Source organism: Amblyomma americanum, chromosome 8 (genome assembly GCF_052857255.1).
Source record: "Amblyomma americanum isolate KBUSLIRL-KWMA chromosome 8, ASM5285725v1, whole genome shotgun sequence".
Lineage (NCBI taxonomy): Eukaryota > Metazoa > Arthropoda > Arachnida > Ixodida > Ixodidae > Amblyomma > Amblyomma americanum.
In genome coordinates, this window is record NC_135504.1 from 47735891 (window position 1) to 47756371 (window position 20481).

General features: G+C 44.2%; 2 protein-coding genes across 2 annotated transcripts in view; both read left to right on the plus strand.

Moving 5' to 3' along the window:
• The first annotated feature begins 240 nt into the window (after nucleotides 1-240).
• LOC144100301 (uncharacterized) lies at nucleotides 241-15722 on the plus strand. Its single transcript, XM_077633284.1, has 7 exons — nucleotides 241-359; nucleotides 5715-5874; nucleotides 7855-8045; nucleotides 12086-12227; nucleotides 12981-13092; nucleotides 15382-15529; nucleotides 15586-15722. The coding sequence occupies exons 3-6, from the start codon at nucleotides 8018-8020 to the stop codon at nucleotides 15442-15444; spliced, it is 345 nt and encodes a 114-aa protein (XP_077489410.1). The 5' UTR covers nucleotides 241-359; nucleotides 5715-5874; nucleotides 7855-8017; the 3' UTR covers nucleotides 15445-15529; nucleotides 15586-15722.
• A 68-nt stretch (nucleotides 15723-15790) lies between these two features.
• Nucleotides 15791-20481, plus strand: part of LOC144100303 (uncharacterized) — a 33211-nt gene continuing 28520 nt past the window's right edge. The window contains exon 1 of the mRNA XM_077633285.1: nucleotides 15791-15915. Within this exon, the coding sequence (XP_077489411.1) occupies nucleotides 15897-15915 (19 nt within the window). The 5' untranslated portion in view covers nucleotides 15791-15896. The remainder of the gene's footprint in view (nucleotides 15916-20481) is intronic.

Here is a 20481-nt window from a genome sequence, read left to right on the forward strand (position 1 = left end):
GAAGCGTAGGAAGTGGCGGCGGAAGGTTAGGTGTGCAGATGGATGAGATTAAGAAGTTTGCAGGCATAGGGTAGATACAGCTGGCAAAAAACAGGGTTAATTGGAGAGACATGGCACAGGCCTTTGCCCTGCAGTGGGTGGTCAGGCTAATGATGATGATGATGATGAGCAGTAATGATGTTCTGCCTTTGTTTGCAAGCATCAACAGCAAGAGCAAATCTCGATCATACCTTCTCTGTAGATGCAGAGAATGCAAGCGTCGGCAGCGTCTATTGTGCAGTCATCACGTGGGTGCCGCCGAAAGCTGAAGCCTGCTTCCTTGCCACCGATTAGATGACTGGAGAAACCGAAGACAACAGGTAAGGAGGGCTGCGAAGATTCGAGGAGTTGACCATGTCTCAAATTCATTATGGCTCCCTGGCCAACAAGAGAAAGCGGGTTTTTTTTGTTGGGAACTATTCCGCTGCTGGAGCCCAAAAACTAGGCTTAGTCTTTTTATTTTTGCTTTTGTTCGGAGTCTACTCGTTTTTGTGTATGAGCCATGCTAAATGAGTCGGAATGGTATCTGTCCTTGGGGTTTATAGGGAAAGAGGACATTTCTTAAAGGGTAAAATGCGATTAAAGATTAATGAGTTTTGCAATTTATTGTAGCAACTGGGGGGGGGGGGGGGTTGTCATGGTAAATAGTCGGAGGATCGTTACCGCGAAAGAAGGAGGGTACGGCCAGAGCGGAAGATTGCATACGAAGCCTCATTGTCATGGTAACCCTGGTGAGATACCCAACTGGAAGGAGCATACCGTCTAAGGAATCGAGCGTGCCGAGTCTAGAGGACCGCAATCTAAGGATGGTTGCCGTGTGAGTTTTAGGCTGCGGCGTCAGCTACAGAGAGCGCAAAAGAGAACTTGCTGCCCCGGAAACGACTGTGAGGGTGGTTACTTTGGAAAGCGTAAGCTAAGCGTAGTGTTTGCGAGTGCGTAGCAGGAGCCAGTTTGCCACGAGAACAGCGGAACGTCGAGGGTATGTCGAGAACGGCGTGCCTAATAATTTCTAGGGTGGTTACCGCAGGCACAGGAGAGCACAGCAAGAGAGGCGGAACACTCGGAAGGTGGCTGTCACTGTATGGAGGGAGGAGTGTATAGCAAGGACATAAAATTGCGCAGCCGTGAAGGGATCGCCACGGGAGCCACCTGAGGATTCGTTGCTTTTGGAGGATGGGGTAGAGAGAGAGGAGGAACTGAGTATGGTTGCCATGGTAAAATTAGGAGCGTAAGGTGAGGGTGTAAGAGTTTCAGACAGGAGGGCGGATATCACGGGAAGCACCCGGCGAGTGGCTGCCATGAAGGGATTAGGAAGGGTATGGCGAGAACAGAATTGTGAATTACTTCGTCTGTGTCATCTGCGGGAATTAGAGGCTGAATGGCGGTCGCACTGCGCGCCTGTAATGTAGTGGACCTCAATGTTTGTTTCAGAGCGAGTCTTTTTGGATGGATGTTTGAAGAACTTGCCTTGAAGACCTAGCGCATAAATGAATCAAAGTTGTCACAGTTTTGTTTACCCATATATCCTTGTACTATGCCACAAAACCACTCTCTGGGATGCATAGTTCGCCGAATTCATAAGTCATAACCCCGTAATTCTAGAGAGAGCAGCCTCTCTGTTCTTCCCTGGCAGCCCTTTTCTGACTCCCTATTCTACAGCCGCTCTCGCCTTAACAACTTAAGCATGTAGGCCTCTCGTCATCTTCATAACATCATAAACATCTAGGCCTCTCGTCACCTTCAACCCTGGCTCAACTTCTTACCTCTCGAACTTTACGATTGCCTGCTCTCCCGAAGACGTGAAGAAGGGAGTTATTCCTTCTCCATTTTGCCACTGGCCACGGTCGACAGGTGCCATTTGATTTTAACTTACTGAATATAAATGATTCATGTTAGACAAAAGTATAATTATTATTTAAAATATTTCACTAAGAAATGAGAGTCCCAGGCCCGGTGCTATGGATTCCATGCTATATTTCAGGTCTATAAGGCTTAATCAGAGTGATAACAGCTTTCGCTGTAAAAGTGTGCATTATAAGCTATAACTAATGCGTATGCACCGGGGTCATAGTTGTAATGCCGAGATTAGCATGCATTGTTTTCTGAGATCATGATCTCAGCAGCAGGTGTCTTGCTGCTATCACTGCAGCTAGGACAATGGCCTTTTCCACATATCTCCATGTAATCCTCTTCTGTGCCAGCTTCGGCCACCCATTTCTCGAAAGCTTGTTCATCTCGTCCGCCCATCTAATTTTCTGCCATCCCTGCCACGCTTCTTCAGCCTTGGAGTCCTGTCTGTTACCCTTAAGGACCACACGTCATCTTGCGTTTGCATTACACGACCAGCTCAATCCCATTTCTTCCTCTTAATTTCGACTAGGATGTCAGTAACCCGTATTTGATCCCTGACACCCACTGCCCTCTTCCCTCTTAACGTTACGCTATCTTTTTTTTTCTTTCCATAGTTCGCAGTGCTGTCCTTAAGTCGAACCTTTTTCTTTAGCCGCCACCATTTCTGTTCTATATGTGAGCACCAGTGAGATAAAAGCTGTGAAATACTGTCTTGCTGAGGGATATGGGTAAGATGGCATTCATGATGTGAGAACCTACCAAATGCACTTCAGCCATTCTTATTCCTCTAGTTATTTACCTATAGTGTACCAGATCTGCGGTCACTACCTGCCCTAAGTAGATGTATTAGCTTACCACTTGAGCACATTGCTAACTATTGTAGCGTTATGTTCCCTTTCGAGGTTGTTGAACATTACTTTCTTTTTCTGCATATTATATTTTAGACCCACAGTATTGCTCTGCCTGCCAACTCATTGGTCATGTATTGCAGTTCATACACAGCATGACTTAGCAAGCGAATGTCATCAGTGAATAGCAGATTACTTTAGGAATTTTCAATAACTCTTATCTTCAACTGCTTCCAATCCAGGCCTCTAAATGCTATTCACCACAATTCATCGCCTGTAAACAGGCGGTGAATGGCACTAGCGAGATTGTGTCTCACTGCCTGATGCTCTATCTGATTGCAATTTTATTGCTGGCTTTATGGAGGGCTAAGGCGGCTGTGCATCAGCTAGAGAAACCTTCCAGTATTTTAGATAAGGTTGTTTTGCACTCTGGTTGAGCAATGACTGCATGACTAGTGAAATTTCGACGGAGTCACGTGCTTTCTCGCAGTCTATAGAGGTCATATATAGTGGTTGGTTATACTATATGCAGTACTGCTACCTGATCAGTATACACTGCGAACACAAGTAGAAATAAATTCCGTGAGTAAAGCTGATAGTAAAGTCGAACACGAGCCCTGCTCCGGAAGTTGTTTAGCCCCTTGCACGTTTGGGAGAAAAAAGTGGGGAGGCGGGGGAAGAGGGGTTGTAATTTTAGATTGCTGCGCGAACTAGCGACTCCCGAGCCTGAGGTGGGCGAAAGTAATCCAAACCTTTCAGCTGTTGCGTCTTCTTGTCTTCATGCTCTGTCGGCAGTTGGTGGCATCTTCCTTTGTTCGACAGTACCATTTGCTGGGCGAGTTGGCGTTCACGGTGATCCTATAACAGCTCGACAGACGGGACGGAGAAGAAGGGACACAACACAGAGTGCTTTGTTGTTTTTCGCGGCTCGTATTTTTTTCCAGCGACATCGGTGTAGTGGTTGTTGGGTCAGCTGGCCAGTACATTTTTGAATCATACTTATTCACTGCGGTTACGAAACTCGCCTTTCACGAAATTCACGAATGTCTGGTACGCCGCCATTCAGTGGTCGCGTGATTGCGTGACTTCGCCCAGCAATGATATTATGCTACCACCCACCCAAACAGCTTCAAGGTGTTGCATTTAAAGCATATTTCAAAGATGCCATTGGGGCACAGGCAGGACAAGTGTTTTCATGCAACTTAGAGCTAGTCTGGTTGGATATGTCTACATATACTTTTCTTTCAGGAATTACCATTCTGTTGTTTACTACTGAGATTTTTGTAGAGTAATGGTTTCTTACTTTGAAAGTTGGTTTTTGGGCAAAAGAAATGGCACAGTATCTGTGTCACATTTCGGCGGATGCCTGAACCGCGCTGTAAGGGAAGGCATATAGGGTGACTGAGAGAAAAAAGGAAGTAAGATGTGCTGCAGTGGAGGGCTTCGGAATGATTTTGACGACTTGAGGATCTTTAACGTGCAGTGACATCGCATAGCCCACGTGCGCCTAAGCGTTTCGCCTCCATCCAAACAGGACTGCCATGGTCGGGTTCGAGCCTGGAAACTCTGAACTCAGCGCCTATAACCACTGAGCCACCGCGGAGGGTTCTTTTTAAATGCAGTTTTATAGTTGAAAGTACTTCAAACTTCATGGTGTATCATACATGACACGAGAAAATATTTCTCCAAGAGGCAGCAACCAGATGATTTTTTTCTGAAAACTAAGGTTGCTATCGATACTTTTGGGCCTAAATGTAGCTCACTGAAATTTTTTAGCCTAAAATAAGCATTCATGCAGCTAGCGGTGAGTTCGCACCTTAAGTGTCCACTTTTTAATTTAATATCACTTGCTTCCATTGTCTTCCACGTTGCATGCTGTGAACAAGTCCTCCTCTACCTGAATCCTTCACTCCCATCAGTCGATGTGATGGTTTCCAGGAGAAGGTGGCCTCGACTCCGACCGGTGGTTTTGTATTTTCATGAGGCCTCTCCCTATTTGCAAAGAAGGCCGTGTCAAGGGGCGTGGCCTAGTAAAAAAAATTCTTCCTCATGAGTTCAGAGGCTGCACCTGATGCACCGCACTCTCATTAGCCGCATGCTGTGAGCACCAGATGGCCTATACAAACTTTGCAGAAAATATTAACAAAGGTTTTTGTTATTGTCGTTGTAAACAGACGAGTCTCTATTCTGGGCTAAGCTATAGCTGGCGGTGAGACGTGTAGCATCTCCCAGGAGAGTTTTTGCATTTCCCATGTCCCGTTGTTGCCCGCAGGTCTCCGCTATGCCTTTCTCTGTTAGCTACACAAAGAGTTAAAAATTATTACCAATCCCGGGATTTCGCTTACGCTAATACCTAAACGGGTGCATTAGTTCGTCGGTTCACTCAGATTTTTAAAATAGCAAACGCCACTCCTGACAGTGTTCAGAAAGTCGAAAGATGGTTGACTGCCACACTGCTTTTGGCATTCTTATGAATTGCTGCTGTAAACACGAATTTGCGGAAGAAAACTTGCCCAATGTCACGTGTAGAGGACATAGTTGATATGTGGTGCAAAAAATGTCATTGAGAGCGGAAAATGTTGGAGCCATCATGAAACTTTTATTACAGATTCAAGGCTCTGGTGTACGCCCCATTGAGAAAATAATAACAGTACCATGTACTCAGGAGTGAATTTTCTAGGCGTCATCCTAACCATCCGGTTATAGTGACTGCTTTGCATCCTGTGCAGCCGACACTTAGCTGTCAGCCTCACGTCTGCATCTTAAAAGGTGTTTGGATGCTTTCTTTCCAGCTATCATATTTGCGTACTAAATGCAATTGCTCTGCGCTCATATTATAGATGCAAAATAAAACGTTTTGCAGTTAATACAGAAATTGTGATAGAAAGCTTATCAGACACCGATGCTTTTTGCAACATGTGAGGCTGAGTTCAAACTGAACCAGAATCTTTCCCGTTATTGTCTTTTGATTTCTAGCCCTAACCCTAGGCAAGCCCGGTCTTGTTTTGGAGGCAACGGACGCCTTCTTTGCCTGGAGCTTTATCATCACGTGGGCGCTGCAAACTACCTGCCTGTTGCAAGCACCCTCGAATTCCTGAGCCCTCCAGCCGCAGACATGCGGCAGGTGAGGACGAAGGTACGTCTATGACTTTCGACACGTTGTAGCGACCATGAATCCGTCGTCCGTGCTCTGAAGGTGGGAAAAAAGGTGCCGAACACAAGCTCAACTTATAGAGAATGCCCCACTGGCCTAAATAAAACATGTTGTACAGAATTAATAAAAAAGAGATTTCGTTATTTTTGAAATAAGAGGAGAGATTGATGCCGAAAACTCGGGTTTTTACAAATTCTGCTCACATGTGTAAGCATATTGGTTGTTTTTAGTGCAAAAGCATTTCTTGCCTCATTGATTACGTGACCACGAGATGTGTACACGAGCTGTAAACACGCGATGTGTTCACAAGATAATGACGATAAAAATAAATTTTTTTTAACAATAACAAGGTGACTAACAGATGGTAATAAAATAGAACAGGTAATAATAATCAAAATCAAACAATAACAGGTAACCAATGAATAATAAAATAGTGACTGTAATAGTGACAGTAATAGATTTAAGCAGGAATAATTGGTGACAGCGATGCTATCAAGCAATCACGTGATAGAAACGTATAAACAAGAAGTTGTCGGCGACTTGATGTCGTCGCAAAAGAAGAACACACAAAAAAAAAACGCCTAGACAAGAATTTGCGTCGCTCCCTGTTCATTCTAGAAGGCAACAGTACACTAAATGCTTTCGCATTTCCGCACGTAAAGAAACTTCGGTGCACAGCTTTAACTTTTTGTGCTCAGATATAGAAGCGATCATGCTTTTTGACGATTGCAGTTCGTAGCATTCTCCTTTCACGCCTGTGGAATTCTTCCCCCGTACTACAAGCCCCCCCCCCCCGTTCTGCGTTAGTTTCTGTGATACTGTTGGCTGAAATTGCTAACGCAACCTTTATTACTTCTGGCTTTTGCACTCTGATCATAATCAGGCGAGCCAGAATCGTTTTCGTAAATAAAGTTAGGGAAACAGGACTAAGCACAGAAAAGAAATCGGAAGATCGGTCTGGGTATTTTTCGTGCTGTGTCCTCTCTCAGCTTGAATGTAATTAGAAGAGCAGTGTGTGAACCGAGCAACAATTGTAAAAATTACATACTTTTTACGCAGTTAGACTGCGTATGACATGCGAGAACACTTGGTTTCGACTAGCTGAGCTTGACTTTTGCCTGCACATTTCTTTACATTGTCGTCCAAAATGATTTCTTTCAGATGTTTATTTATTTATTTTTGATACTGTCATGGCCCATAGGATAATAATAAGGGGAGTTCAATACAGAAACACGCATAAACTGACTGTCATGGCCCATAGGATAATAATAAGGGGAGTTCAATACAGAAACACGCATAAACTGGCTAAAGGATGGAATAACGCATACAACGAAAAATGCACACAATTACGACAAAATAAAGATAAGAAAAGTATGTGAGTTGAAAAACCGAAACACGAGAATAAAGACATATACCAAAAGAAAAAATTCACAAAAAGAAAGCTCACAGAATATTGTAATAATAAACCATTGTAAACCATTTTTTTATTCTCATGCAGAAATCTAGAAAACAGAAAAAGCTTCTCCGACTGCCTTACTGAAGACTCGTCCCTTTTCAACCCAGTCTACTCATAGGACACAATGCAATAGTAGACTTTTTACCAGTAAAAGTGTTCATAAAAAAAAAGAAATATCAGCAACTAATCATATTATTAATTGATGACACCCGCACGCGTGCATACACCCATGCACAAACACTCACTCTCACTCACTCACTCACTCCACTCACTCGCCCAAACTCACTGCAGGTGCCACCTGTTGTCTCTTCTTAGTTCTGTGGTGTCCTCGCCTTAGCCGATAATAATTGCGCTTAATTTTTCAGACGCATATCGCCACTTGTGTAGACGCTTAGTAGTATATTAAATATAAAATATTTACCTGATCCTTGCGAGAGCTGATTTGGCCATGTGAAGAGCTTCCCTACGTACTATATTCAGAACGCTGACCTTCTCCCGTCTTCCAGCAGCAGCAAGAGCACGTGCCCATCGAACCCTCTCTGAGCAGGCAGAAGGCGTGTGCATTTGCAGCAGTCTGGGCATGTGCAGCAGTCTGGGCATTTGCATCGCTGCGCATTCGACGTGTGGGTGTCTTTTGGAGCACGGGCCCACATCCTTGCCACTGCAACGATGACGGAAGCGGAAGATCTGCCTAGAGGTGAGCAGAACCGCTAATAATTGGGCGACTCGAATACACTTTGACAAAGCGAACATTCCTAGAATGGGGGGAGGTAATCTCTCCTACCACTTAGACATGCTGTTGACGGCGAGGAAAGTTCGGCATAATACAGATCATTTCGAACTTGATGAACGTAAATGGTAGTGACCTGGATAAAGGAGGGCTTTTGACAGGGACAAATTGCACTTTAGACACCATTGTTTCTGTAAAATAACTCATTATCCATTTAAGTTTGTTAGAGGGGGCGATAGTATATTGCATAATTGCAAAATAAAGCGGGAACATGCGCGCAAACAAAGCCGTTACTGAAATCAAACACCTTGCCACCTAGAGTTGAGGAAGAAGTGATAAGGAGAGCGAAAGCACTGTCAGTTTCTCTCTTTCTCAGAGGAAACTTAAAGCGCACTTTGAGGCAAGACATGGAAGGAGCGAAAAGCAGGACGAGAGAGGAGTTCAGGGCACTTGTGCAACAAGGTTGAAGGGGATGAAGCATACAAATATAGCCTCGGCGCGCTGCTGTAAACTTAACCTGGACTCTGGTCGTTCTTTCATAAGCAGGACTATTATACATCTGCAGAGTCTCCAGTGCTTCGGCAAAATACTTTGATAAGAAATTTGAGATCCTGACCTGCACAAAAACAAATTAAGCTGGAGGGGAGCAGCATATAGCCGGGTTTTCAGGACAGCTGGCCACTAATATTTTGGAATAGCGTTTTTGAGTCAATGGGCAGCTTTTCCTGCATAGCAATAATAATCATGACGGATGTCAGTGAAGTGGAGAATCATGTTAACTAGTAAGCTGATCCCATAAATTCTAATAATGAACTTTTTAACTGTTACCGATAGGCAGTTGAGTTCAGCAAAGTGGCGAGAAATGGAGGAGCTCTGCAGCTCTGGTGGGACTGAGATTGTCACGTGAAACGTTTGCCATGGGGTGTCGCGATTTGATTTTAGACATCTCTTTTCGCTCCCCCGCCAACCCATTGTTTACGACTATCACTTGAAATGGTTGAAATTAGTTTGACCAAGATGGCGAGGGTAACCGCGTTCCCGAAACTCTAAGAACTGACATAGATATTGCTCACTCTCGGCTACAAAAGTCTAATTACAATAAAGTGCCTGTCTGTAATAGTTAAAAATTTACAGTTTGATTGTCTTTTTACGTCGGCTTACACTGGTATAATTCCAAAAAAACCTCTTTTTACCCCAAAAAACTTTTTGCATCAAATTATTATGCGCGGCTTGTCGAAACACCTGGTACATATTCCATTGAATTCTTTAATACCACATGGCGCATCCACTCTCACGAACGTGTGAAGTCATATGTGTCCTAGCTAACTGCGGCTGTGGTTTAAGAAATGGCAAATAAATATCGATCGCCACGAAAGTGTTGTGCTTCAACAACGTCTTACACTAAAATTATGCAGCTACAAAATACTTGATAGCTGTAAAAGTAATTTTCCTTGCGAGTCTCTCGCCATGAAAATAAGCGGCATCAAAATTATGTCGGCAGACAGCTGGCTGCTGTTGTCAAGTGTGTCACTCTGTAAGTCTCGAAAATTGAAGTCCCTTGCCGTAAATCCCCTCAACACTGTGGTTTTTCTTCTCCAGCACCAGCACATGCAGCATCAGTCATCTACACGTCACATTATTGGCTTTAGACCGATACACCTTAGCATCTTTCCTCGCCACAAGGAGAGTGATAACCTCAGGTCTGCCATCGATACCCCACGACAACATTTCATAGGCGTTGGCCATTTTGTCAGTTCGTCATTGAACAGGAATAGGTGCGTCTTTCTGGCACACGGCTCTTTCTACGTCTATTTGTTACGGTTTATTCTCCGTATCCGTTTAGAAAAAAAATCATAATAATTAAACTTTTTAAGCAGAAGAATTGGGACCACAGATGCAAGCAACCCCTAGGCAGAGTCAGGCAGGAGTGACCTCCAGATATTGATGAATGAGAATGTGGCATGCACAGCAGAGAATGAACCGAAAGCAAATCGGACATCTTCCATGGAACCTGCTGCTGATCTAGTTGAATGAACTTTGTTGTTGACATCTTTTGCCATGAGAAGAGAAGAACATTAAAAGAGTGACACAGCCTGTCTTCGCTCCAGTCAGCAGGGCGAACTGAACCGGTTTCTTTGTTAGCGAGAATGGCAGTCGGCGCGTTGTTGTTGTGCCCGAAGCCCGCGCCACATAGAAGAAAATGAAGTCTACTAGTAGAGTTATAAAGTATTTTGTTCTTGTGCTTGGAATCGTCCGTGTACATATAAAGTGGGAGCTATACCATTTTCGCACTATCTGCAACACTGGTGCTTACTTTCCCGAGGTGGTGGACTGATAGGACGCATTCGTTTTTGGGAAGTTTTCTAGGTGCTGCATCGGTGAACGTGACAGGTTGAACTTTATTTCTAAATTTAATTACACGGCATAGGGTTGGCAAATACTATACAGCAAGATGCACTACATTCCTGAATAATGCGGTGGTTTCAGCTTTGTCACCTACACGACTGAGCGTGCAATTTGGATTGCTCATGCGAATATTCTCACGTGCTGCCTCTCATCGCCTGACAGGCATTCCTATTTCTTGATGATGCATGTAGATTTTTGTCTTGTTTCCCCTTTATTGATAGCCGGGATGTCGCCTTTTGGCATTTGGGGCTTAACCGTCCATGAAAAGGGTGTTTCAGATTGGCTATATTACGCTTGCATAATTTATAGTACCGGCCACCGAGCAGTCATGCCGTGTGCAAGACCTCAACAGCGAGCCGATCATTTACAATATGTTCTTAAATATTCGCGCTTCGTTTGTCGCGGAGCAACCAGCGGTGCCGGCTTTTGCCTGCTCCTTGAAGCGCTCGTTGCGTCAGCAGCGTAGAGCTAGCTTTGGTTTGCCGTGCCAACTCTTTCTGACGTCATGCTGCTACCATGGCCACGGCTGGGAGCTCCTCCCTCCCCCCGCCCACTCCGGCTGCCGGCAGAGAGTCGAGGGGTGGGGGGAGCGCTGACATTTGATTGTACAAAAGTGGAGAGACAGAAAGCTGCGAAAACTCGAAAATTCATATTTTGACTACAGATAACGCTTCCACAAAATTCATTACAAAAAATTCTTGTTGGAGTATATCTGTCATAAGGCATCCATTTACATCCTAGGCATACCGCAACATTATAGAGAACCCTTTTCAGACCTCCTGCAGTATATATGCAATTTGTTTATATATATATATATATTAGTGGAAGCAGTCAGGGTTGCTCAATGGACCAGTGGAAGCTTGCACAGTGAAAAGGTCACAACTGGTACGATTATCTTGGTTTATTTGGCAACGGTTTGTGTATGTTTTTCTCCACAAAGAAAAGAAAGAGAGAGAGTGCCTCTTCTTGCTCTGCATTTAGGTCCGAAAATACGCACACCTCTGTATTCATTCGACTTAATACCCTGATGCAGGACGGTCCACCGTCTGAAACCGTTGGCAATTAAGCAGGATAATCATACCAGTTGTGACTTTTTCACTATGTGCGCGCGCGCGTGTGTGTGCGTGTGTGTGCGTGCATGCGTGCGTGCGTGCGGTTTTACATACGACGGGGGTATAGATTTAACAACAACGGTATAACAAACTATTTTGATGCCACCCGGTCAGTGTCAATCTTCTACCTGGCTGGGTCTGTCGAGCGCACTAGCATCTCCCATTCCTGCCAATTAAGTGAACATCTTCGGGCTTCGTAGTGGAGCGCCAGCAGGCTATTAAAAAAAGCCGGTGTGCTCTTGTTCAATCCGTCCGTAGCTATAGCATTTAGACAAAGGCAAAGCGCAAAAGCACCCATGCGGTGTGCGATGCGGCTGTCCATTAGAAACCCTGCTTACTCGGAGCCCTACACTACGGCGTCCCACATAGCCTGAGTTACTTCAGGGCTCTAAACCTCCTATACCTTACCATACTCCTCTTATTTTATTACCATGGAAGTGCGCTGAAACTGGGCCACTAACTTTCTTGTTATTTCGTCCCGATTGGCAGCTCGAACACTTGGACAGCCCGTCGTCGAGGCAGTGGGCGCCTCTTGTGTCTGGAGCATTATCATCACGGAGGTGAAGGCGACGGCCGCTTTTCGCCCAGCAGCCCCTGCTCTCCCAGCCCTGAGGCAGCAGAGCGACTCAAGGTGAGGACGACTGCCTAGGGCTTTGCACACATATCAGATGCAAACTTGACTCCATCGTCCATTGTCTGAAGGGCAAAGGTAAAGAACTGAATCATATGCAGAACTAAGCATATGGATAATTTAGTATTACCTTAAAATCGAATGCATAAAACTGAAAATCAAGTTGACGCGACTCGTCAAACAGGAGTTGCGTGTAATGCGCTACTCAGTTTGGCATTTCACTCACTGAAATAGGCGTGCATGGTTGTGCCTGAAATAGAGACGGTGCGAAACTTACAAGCTTTTTCAAACTGTGAAACTGAAACTGCACAATCGGAGCAAAACATCTTAGTGAGATGTTGGTGTTACTTAATTTTTCCATTTTCTGCGAGGAAGTGATGAAGCTGACTTAATCAGCTCCACATAGTTCTCTGAAAGATAAACCATTGTTTCATTCAGGATAATATGAACCAAGCGAGGGATCATAATTCGTCCTAGTTACAGGATGATCCAACAAGACAAACCTTTAAAAGATTGCGGCATGACGCAACAGGTAACTGCGTTTCGGCTGTTGTCTTCTGTGCTACTACTAAGGTGTGTGTGTGTGTGTGAATGATGCACCTGCGTAACGAAGAAAGAACAGGGGGGGGGGGGCATACGCAACGCGTTTTCAAAAGACGAGGAAAATTATTTGATCGTGTCGGCGACGATGGCATTTGTTTCTAGTTGCTATTCGACAGCGAAGTGGTTTCTAACAGTTGTTTTTCCTTGTAGCTGGGAGGCCCGGTGGCTCAAGGGACCGTCGGCATGCTCACCGAACAATGAAGCCGCCACCACTGTCTGGAAGGCTGTCGTCATGTGGGTGGACGGCTCTGGCGTCAGTCGTGTGAGTGTCATAAGTTCAGTGTGTCGCTTTCGGTATCCATTTTCTACTCATGAGCTTGTTTTTGTAGCATTTCGCCGGAATTTGGTGATGTAGTTATTATTCATTGCACAATTGATAGTCACCTAACAAGAAAATTATATTGACTGTTATCACAATAAGTAATAGAGATACCATTACAATAATTACAATTCGAAATAAAACACGGGTAATGACATCCAAGTCAAAATCAATAACAAGAAATCGGCTTGGACAGGGCATGTAATTCAAAGGGAATATAACCGTTGCTTCTTAAAGAGTGACGGAGTGGATTTCAAGAGCAGGCAAGCGTAATAGGGAGCGGAAAAAATTTAGGTAGGTGGATGAGGTTAAGTTTGCATGGATACGGTTGCCTCTGCTGGCATAAGGCAGGGTTAATTAGAGACATGAGAGAGGTCTTCACCCTGCAGTAGTCATAGGCTGATGGTACAATATGTATTCATAAATATGTCTACAAATTAATTGATATATGAGCATGACTTGCAGTTTGTTTTCTATAGGGAATTTTATTATTTTATGGTATATTCGTTAGTGGGCCAACACTGTTCCTTTCAAGCCACTACAGAATAAAACAGTTTGAAGCAGGCAGGGAGAAAAGATGATGGCTCATATTTGTTTTCCACCGCTGCCACGGTTTACCCAGTGACGTATGTCTGGATGTTGCCTCTAGAACCTGCCACTATTCTCAGTGTGCCTCCTCGGGGCAGGCCTGCTGCTTGCTTCAGTCACTTTATTCGTCCTGAACTGCGAGCGCGGCCGTCCCGCTCTGCAGCACTGATTGTGTGGACGCCGAAATTGTAGGTGACAGCGAAAACATTATAGCCTTTTAGAATACCACAATCATTAGGCATGCGTGCTTTCAATTCTAGACGTGAAATATGATGATGGTCACCAGAAATAGAGGATTGAAATGGAAGATATTGCAAATAAAGGAATGAAAAAGATAAATGCTTATGGTAGAAAAAATTGGCCGAGTTTCCCCATTTTTAAATCTTGCTTACGTGACCTTGAGATGAACATTTCATAAGCGCATCAAAACTCTAGTGGCGGTCTTCTAGAGGGAGGGATCGGCCCCCGTGTCCGCTAAGTGTGTGCAAGATATGCCCACTGCGTGTCTACAGTGGGCCCGTCATTCACTGTAGCGTCGTCTCCGCTGAAGCAGATAGTAATAGTGCAAAAACAATTATTTCAATAAAAAAAGATGTGTGCACTCTACTTTGAAGCACTTTCTTTTGATATATCAATGCCTTTTTTTGCGGCACTTTTGATATATCAACTTTGTGGACACTTCCGTAATACCGAGCTAGATGAGTCTTGACGATAATTTTGCAGTAAAATTCATTAGTTGATCTGCCTTATACAAAGACAGAAGCAACACGGCAGAACGCATATGCTAGTGCGATGCATGGCTTTATCATTTTTGTGGATTTTTTAGTGTATGCAGCTCCTAAGAACGTCAAAAATATTGTGCCAGAATGTAGTCCAAATTTTCTGCCCAGGTGTTAGCTAATTTTTGTTCTTGCACAAGCATTTCTAACTGATCCAAAAGATATGTGGCAGTATTTTGCACTTCCGAAATTATGTATGTCTCGGTATCTTCCGAGAGCGTGTGCATTTTGACATTTCACATTGTGCCCAGTGCAGCAGCCACTCCAACGTCTATCTCCTTCTTGCCTAAGATGGTGGTCTCATTAATGCCCTCTCCAATGCCTGGATGCTACCTTTCTTTGTATGAACCAAGCAAAAAGGGCTAAATAGATATAAATTCAGTACACTTGGAACGAAGTCACATCTCCTAAATGTTGCAATGTAGACCTGCTCGCTTTGCATCAGAACGAATCCACACAAAATTTTGATTTCTTGGCAGCCTTTGCATGCCACACACAGTGCACAATCTCCTCTGGAATTTCTTGGTCTACTCGTACCCTGCAACGCTCAACATGAGAGCCCTTCTAACAGAAAAAAGCTCTCTAATGCAATCATCTTATGCATGTTTGTTCGTACCTACAACACTAGTTATGATAACGACATGATTCAGAATATAAGAAAATGTATATAATTTTGCGCCATATGAAGGTAAAACGATATCTTATGATTGCGCTTGTATGAGGTTATTGCATCACAATGCATTTTTGTATAGAGCACTGGCTTCCATGCACTCACAGCCGTAAGATACTTTCATACTCCAAGAACTTTTCTGTGGGCATCTTTGAGACTGTGATACTAACAATAATGAGGGACGAAACCTGTTAGCCTCGACACAGGCTGCAGCGAAAGCCAGTGGCCATTACCGAGGTACACCACAGCTGCGTCTGACACCTGAAGTGCTGCCATCTCGTGGGTGCCACGGAACGCGAAGGACGCTTTCTCGCCATCTCGGCAATGAACCAAGTGGAAGCAGGTGAGGAGGACCTTGAAATGTTTGCTCAGTTTCAAGCTCACTGCCCTCGTTTACAGGCTGCAGCGAAAGCCAGTGGCCATTACCGAGGTACACCACAGCTGCGTCTGACACCTGAAGTGCTGCCATCTCGTGGGTGCCACGGAACGCGAAGGACGCTTTCTCGCTATCTCGGCAATGAACCAAGTGGAAGCAGGTGAGGAGGACCTTGAAATGTTTGCTCAGTTTCAAGCTCACTGCCCTCGTTTACAGGCTGCAGCAAAAGCCAGTGGCCATTACCGAGGTACACCACAGCTGCGTCTGACACCTGAAGTGCTGCCATCTCGTGGGTGCCACGGAACGCGAAGGACGCTTTCTCGCCATCTCGGCAATGAACCAAGTGGAAGCAGGTGAGGAGGACCTTGAAATGTTTGCTCAGTTTCAAGCTCACTGCCCTCGCGTGACAAACAGTGATGTGCTCAAAATGTCGAGCCGACGTTACCGTACTGCTGATTGAACGATAGGCTTAAAACGCAAGATGTAACGTGCCCTCAATCACAACTGATGAACCTACGGAGAAGGTACTGAAACATTAAGTTCGTTTTCCTTTGGTTGGCGTTCATTTCTAAGTTAAATTCCTTTCCCAACCAGCAGATCTCTGCCGGACATTTTCTTTTGAATCTTTAATAAATAATGTTGTAATACTGATTCTACTTTCGTTCAGGGTCTTCAGAGGGCATTCGCATTCCATAGACTGCCAGTTGTCCCCAAGGAGATGTCTACTGCAGCCACATGGTCTTCAATGCCAGCCGTGCTCTCTGGTCCTTGTGGCCACCCTCAATGGCGCCCAGTCGACGAGTGGAGGCGCTGTTGACCATTTCTACCCGCCAAGCTCATCGGCAGCCCGGTATGAATGGCGCTATGCAAATCAGCGATCCTTCGGTTACGCAACACAAGACAATAGTTGCAGTATGCAGCGGAGATTATCTCAATATTTCGTGCACAGAGACTAATAAGACTTTATTATCTCTGAGTCATTCCTGGGCGCATTTTCGTGCTGTGCGTCTCTTTCTAGACTTAGCCAGCTTTCAATTCATACATTTTTTCTTTAAGCAGGCTTCGGACACCTTTCTCGTCAAGGAAATCTGTGCGCACGTTTTGAAAATTTTCTTGAGATATTTAGATGCAGTGTACGAAAACTGCAACAAAGCGTGATTGTGTGCTCAACTTGGGAAATTATCACACCCAAAACAAAACATAATCCATACTATGTAGAAATGTAATTGAATGACACTGTTCAATATATTACATTCTGTTACAGCTGAAGGCTGAATATGTTGCAAAGAGCAATCATTCTAAAGGAACGAATCATTTTTTATGGCACGGCACATGTTTTCTGACCTTTAAAACACTTCTGGTAACTTATTTTCTTACGGAAAGCTTGGAAAATAGTTGAAATGGCGACTGTGACAGCATGAAATTTGAAACAATGTTTCAAAAACTCATACTTCAGAACGATTTTCTGTATTTCGTGTTTCAGGAAAAATAAAACAGCTTCATTTCAGATCATTATTTGTGAAAGTGTAAAGTCTTTTATTAACACACAAAAATTAATAATCACCCGCAATATGTTTCCAACAAATATTTTGCAGACAACTTTGAAAAATTTCAGATGAATACCACAGCATGAAAAATTTTTTCGCGCTAAACAAGCTAAGATATTGTTTGATAAAGCAAGGCATAAAATTCATTATTTTTTTCTAAATTCAGATATGCTTGAGTGCGAAATAGGATTCAGTTCGCATGAAATGAGCTTATTAACCCTTTTCTGCCTAACACGTAGTTTCTTTTCACACTGTTATCCTCGATTTATGCATGGTGTTTCAGCGAACAGTTAAATGAATTTTTAGGGTAAAGATGTAGCTCTTGCGGCATTGTATTACCAGTGTTGGAAGTCTCCAGTGAAACGATCAGTCCTCTTTAGTACTAACCTTGTTAACAAATTTTTAATAAGTAATTTTTTATTTAGAAACGCCTGGAGCCTAGTTGCATTTAGACTATTATAGCCGGTTGTTATTAACATATCTTGCAATATTTAGAAATTCTAAAATGCAATTACGCTTTGCGCTGTGGCTCGGTAAATTTGGCTTTTTCAACTAGATGCATGCACTTGAGGGGTTGCTTTGCATGCATGCTTTCAAAAGCTCATGTATTTTCGCACGGTGTAGCCATATTTTGTCAAGCCACAGTGGTAAGGGTATTCGCATTTTCGAAATATTAAAAACCGATCTAACTATTACTAATGGCCGGATAGAAATTCTGTTTTGCAACCAGTTGCCCATATAGGGTTGTTAAAAGTTAGTCGTCAGGAATTAGTTCGCAAGATTACTACCTAAATTAATACACAGCCTTTCCGAAGTGCGCCAACAGTTGTCATGCTATGCCGAAAAATAGTATGTAATACTATGCCCTTTCGTCTGTTTAAACTGGGCCTTCTACCTTGATCATGATTAAAGAATGCAGCGCAAAAAGACAGGGAAAAACGAAGAAGTGCAAAGGCCTGGCGCTGACAACTTCAATCGGCACAATTTTCTCTTTGAGATGGAAGGAGAGGATCCTGGCCTTGCAAGGTGAAATCGCAATTAGATTCGCGCAGGTTATGGCGGCGTCTTGCTTGCTCATGGTTTAACCTTGCAAAGCCTGGAATTCAACTTGCAAGGCCAGGATCCTCTCGTTCCATCTCAAAAAGAAAATTGTGGCGTTTGTAGTCAGCGACAGTCCTGTGCACTTCTTCGTTTGTCTTTGTACTTTTGCTCTGCATTCTTTAACCATGATCACTGACCAACAAGCCCAAACAGCCACTTCATTTCATCAGATTTCTTCTACATTGCGCTTTTTTCTTTCGACGATGAGCAAGCAAGATGCTGCCATAAATTGTGCGAATCTCAATTAGACTTCAAATTGCAAGGCCTAGGATCCTCTCGTTCCATCTTAAAAAGAAAATTGTGCCGTTTGTAGTCAGCGACAGTCCTGTGCACTTCTTCGTTTGTCTTTGTACTTTCGTTCTGCATTCTTTAATCATGATCACTGACCAACAAGCCCAAACAGCCACTTTACTTCTACCTTGGGCCCTTGTCTTGCTACATGCGCTCTTCTGCGGCGTACTTGTCAACGTCACTCATCTTCTTGTCCAGGCCAGACTCAATGTTCTGCTTGGAAGCCAAAGCTGGACTGCATCGCCTTCCCTCCGGCACCTTGCAGCGGCAGCGTACCTCCAGCTACCCGCAGGTACTTCTTCGCATCAGTGGAACGGACTCCCTCCCGATGAGATGCCTGCTGCAAACTAAAAGCGGTTGGGGCATATAAGGTGAGAAAAGACGACTTTAGTGTTCTGTATGCTGTTTGCTGAAGCGAATTTACATTACGACTACTAGAACCGCAAGGATGATGCCGATGAGAATATTCGTGTGAGTTGAATGCTCGACAATGAAATATTCGCGTGAGTTCTTTGCGCGACAAGTAATTGTAGATGCGTATCTCTCTATGTGGCAGACAGAGCATTTCAGGACACGGCAAGAGGAGGTCATCAAGAGCTCTGTAATTTTCCCCACGTGCCGTTAACTCGCCAGGTGAGGACGGCCGAAAGCTGGGTTTCACACAAAGCTCATTCCTCTGTCATCCTGTGTTATTCTTGTGAACCATTCACTTTCACTCGTTGTACTGAGGGCACTACGTCATTTATCCACCAGAGACCTGCAGTCTACATTACGGTGCAGATACTTGCCTGTATATTTCTTGCTGCCTGCGTTGCAAGTCACGTCCAAAGCTTATCAGTTCGAGATATTTTCAGAGTATACTGTAATATTACCAAGGTCGTTGTTCAAGCAGGTGTTGTGTCGAGAGCCATCTCGCGAGTGCTTAAGGGTGGTTTTGGGTGCTGCGCGCGTTTACATGTGCGTGAAATCTGCCTAAGTTTCGAACGTGCACACTTTTACTGCCGTCTCTTTGTGAGCTTCAAATGAGGAAGAAACAATGGAATTTTGATAATTTTAATAGGCTTTTTACAACCTAAGCTACATGTAGGTTGCTTATGTGCGCTTCCATCGCATAACAAAGGGGTGTTTTGAAGCGAAAGCATCACTACGCTACCTGGTAATGATTTCGCGGTGCTAGTGGTTTTGGACTTGAAATGAGCCAGATTTCAAACCCTTTATGGCGTGGTTCGGGTGTCCACAGATATATGTAAGACAGTTGCTGCGCCATTTCCTTTCTGCAAAACCAAAATTAGAAAAAAAATTTGAATTTTCTTCAAAAGCAAAGTAAAGGCACATTACTGGCCCCCTGCGATGGTGGACACCGTCGCGCTTCAAGCTGCGTGGCGGTAGTGACAGATGTGCGCTGAGTGCGTTGCCGTTCACAACATTCTGGCAGAAATGCACCGCTGAAACTATAGGCTTTCGGCGGTCTTTGTGTTCATTGGCATTAGTGATGAGAACGCTCTAGACTCAGACAAATCGGAGGAAGGGAAGGTGTGGTGTAGCGGTCCTTGCAGGACGATGAGCGCAACCATCCAGCGGACAGGAAGGAACTTAGCCTGACTCCGTTGCCGGGCACGATAACAACCTTTATTCATGCAAGCAGCATATCTATATAGAAAGCACTCATGTGACAAGTGACATCAGGGACAGGCAACGTTTCAGACATCAGAGCGAAAGTGCTCAATAACGCTGAAACAGGACACACGGCATAGGTGCTATCAGCTCACCTCCCCTTGTTCTGAAAAGCTACGCCGGCATTTGCAACGAAACTTAGCACTGCAGCCAACAAAAGATGCACACTTTTATTGGAAGCAACCAATGCTCAAAACAAAGTAACAGTCAGTTACTGAACCCATATCGGTCTGGCTGTTGTACATGACGGCCAAATCGCGTTCTATATCCGGGAGGGTTAGTTCGCGGCAAAGGGAGTACTAGATG

What these genes read in the sequence shown, in the direction of transcription:
- LOC144100301 (XM_077633284.1), top strand. Translation starts at nt 8,018, where the DNA reads ATGACGGAAGCGGAAGATCTGCCTAGAG. An exon ending in AGGCAGCAGAGCGACTCAAG is followed by an intron (nt 12,228 to 12,980) that starts GTGAGGACGACT and finishes TTTTCCTTGTAG; the next exon opens with CTGGGAGGCCCGGTGGCTCA. An exon ending in ACGGCTCTGGCGTCAGTCGT is followed by an intron (nt 13,093 to 15,381) that starts GTGAGTGTCATA and finishes GAAACCTGTTAG; the next exon opens with CCTCGACACAGGCTGCAGCG.